Source organism: Panthera leo, chromosome A1, assembly GCF_018350215.1.
Source record: "Panthera leo isolate Ple1 chromosome A1, P.leo_Ple1_pat1.1, whole genome shotgun sequence".
In the NCBI taxonomy this organism is placed as follows: Eukaryota; Metazoa; Chordata; class Mammalia; order Carnivora; family Felidae; genus Panthera; species Panthera leo.
Window position 1 is genome coordinate 85,077,591 of NC_056679.1, and position 2,772 is coordinate 85,080,362.

The window sequence follows — 2,772 nt, forward strand, 5'->3', positions numbered from 1 at the left end:
TGATTTTAAAGCTATTTTAGTAATAACAGTTACAGACTGAAAATAGCCCACATGTTCATCATCATAGTAGTATCTAAACAAACCCATTTAGATTCAGAGATGGGAATATTAATCAGGAACAAAAAAGGAAACATCTGATAAATGTAAAGTTGTGGCAGAATCTTTAAAAACATATTGAGAAAAAGACAAAATGTATAGAAATCTACCTATTTTGTATTTTCATTGGAGCAAAATTCTAGAATAGGCCAAACTGCAGCATAAAGATACAAATGTGACCAGTGGTAGTATATTGGTTGAGTGGTTTTACTGGAAAAGGGAATGAAAAACACTTCTGGTCTTAGCAAAGAATTGTCTTTTGCTAGTGGGTTAAGTTACAAGTCCAAATTGGTGACACTGGTTGAATACTAAGCGTCAGGTGTGGGCATTTTAGTGTTTGTAAGTTAAACCACAATTTAAAAGAAATTAACAATAAATGTTCAAAATCGTTTGGCTACTTAGTTCATTCTTTGAGCAAATACTTATTAGGTGGTGTGATGTAAAAACATTTTAATGATTTTTGTTTAAAAGATTTTTAACAATCCACAATTTGATGTGTTCATGACAGCTTAGTAAAAGATCCAAACTACAGATCTGTGCCTGCATTTCAAAGTAAAATAGTAATAACAAAGATATAATGCACACAATTTTTTTTCTCTAGGAAATCCCACACAACCACTTTTACAATCTTAGTCATGGCTTAAGGCAGAACACTGACCCAGACACTTTCTCAGGGCTAACTTGACTTCTCTGTTCCTCAGACTGTAGATGAGGGGGTTCAGTATAGGGGTGAAGATAGTATAGAACACTGACACTACTTTATCATGGTGAGCTGACCTGTAGGATTTGGGTTGCATATAGGTAAAAATTGCAGCTCCATAAAAGAGTCCCACCACAGACAGATGTGAGGAGCAGGTGGTAAAAGCCTTTTTGCGGGCTTCTCTAAAACGCATCTGGAGAATTGCAGCAAGGATGAGACTATAGGAAATCAGAATGAGAGAAAATGGGACCAGGAGCATTAACACACAGCATATGTACATCACATACTCAAAGACAAACGTGTCGGCACAAGCTAAACGCACCAGAGTAGGGGCCTCGCAGAAGAAATGATTGATCTCATGTGCATCACAAAATGGAAAACTCAGGGTAGCAGCAGCCTGCATGAGCCCATCAGCTGCCCCCAGGACCCAAGACCCCAGAGTCATTCTCAGGCATAATTGCCAGTTCATGAGGATGGGGTATCGCAGTGGGTGGCAAACAGCCACATACCGGTCATAGGACATGGCTGCTAAGAGGAAGCACTCGCCCCCTCCCAAAGTGATAGAAAAGAAGATCTGCAACCCACAGCCGGCAGGGGAGATGAACTTGTCTCCAGTCAAGTAGTCAGTAACCATTTTGGGCACAATGGTGGAAACCAGCATCATGTCCATGAGGGAGAGTTGACTCAGTAGGAAGTACATGGGTGTGTGGAGTCGGGCATCTTGATGAATCAAGAAGATCATGAAGGCATTGCCCACTAGGGAGGCGAAGGAAGTTGTCACAACCATCACAAAAAGAAATAGTTTGGCTTCTGTGTGGTTAAAGAGTCCTAGGAGAATGAAATATGAGGTGGTGTTCCCGTTTTTCATGATTTCAAACAGGAATGACGCTGGAAATGAAGAAGTAGATGACAGAGATCATTTGCAGTGCTCTATTTCAATTACATATTACTTGATAATTACATGACTGAAAATTATAAAACCTATTTAAAATCTTTCATTTGCCATTTTCAAAATAGTTTAACATGGACATAAAATTAGTTACAACTTTTTCCATTTTTTATCACTTTCAGAGTTTTCAAAATTAGTACCCCCACCTTTACTATTGATTAATGGGCACAATTAATAATTCTTTTGATAAATTACAGGGATATGGTAAGTATGTCTGTTGCACCACATGACACCAACATAAGTGAACATTATTCACATAATTTGTAATTTATAATTGTGCCTTGCCTTGTATCATGTGTAGTCAGTATTCTTAGAAGCTGAGTTAAATCTATGTGTTTAACTATGTAAAAGCCAAGCCCTTCAAACAGGAGTCACACATATAAAACATCAATATTTACTGAAACCTGTCAAAATCAGATCATCTTTCTTGATATCATTTAATTCAGAAAGGTATTGTTTTTCCAAAATAAAAAAAAAAAAAGGAGTCAGAGACAGAACTTATATTTTCATGTCTATGAGCCAAAATACTGAGTCTTCAGAAGGCATATGATTTAATTCGGAATTGTTAGTACATTTAGTTTAACTTTTCTGTGTTATACACTGAAAAAGGTAATGAAATCAGGCTATTTCCCTCAGTGTGACACTGTAATACTAAGTGCAGAATTTCATTAACTAAAAAAGCACTTTTTATAATGAGATTATTCCCCCTCAAAGTCACAGAAACACAACTTTATTGGGTAAAGTAGAGAAAATAAAAATTCTGAATTATTCATCTAGCCACAGAGGTTAGTTAATTTCTTCTGCAGTTCAAAAATAATCTAAATCTTTAAAGGCATTTTTATGTCTGATCTGTTATAACTTGTTGAATAAAACCATAGCTGCAGACATGGGATACACATTCTTTCTCAAAGATATGGTATAATTCAATGAAGTTATATAGCAGAAGGAGTCCATCTCTTCCATGGACATTCCCTTTGCCCCCACTTTACATAGACATTCCCTGCTTGAGGTCCTTTCAAGATGGAGA

The 2,772-nt window shown here is 36.7% G+C and overlaps 1 protein-coding gene across 1 annotated transcript; it reads right to left on the reverse strand.

Annotated features, from left to right (window-relative positions):
* Window positions 1–725: 725 nt before the first annotated feature.
* Window positions 726–1,704, reverse strand: LOC122199774 (olfactory receptor 2T8-like). The gene has a single exon (XM_042905117.1). The coding sequence runs from the start codon at window positions 1,662–1,664 to the stop codon at window positions 726–728; it is 939 nt and encodes a 312-aa protein (XP_042761051.1). The 5' UTR covers window positions 1,665–1,704.
* Between the last annotated feature and the right edge of the window lie 1,068 nt (window positions 1,705–2,772).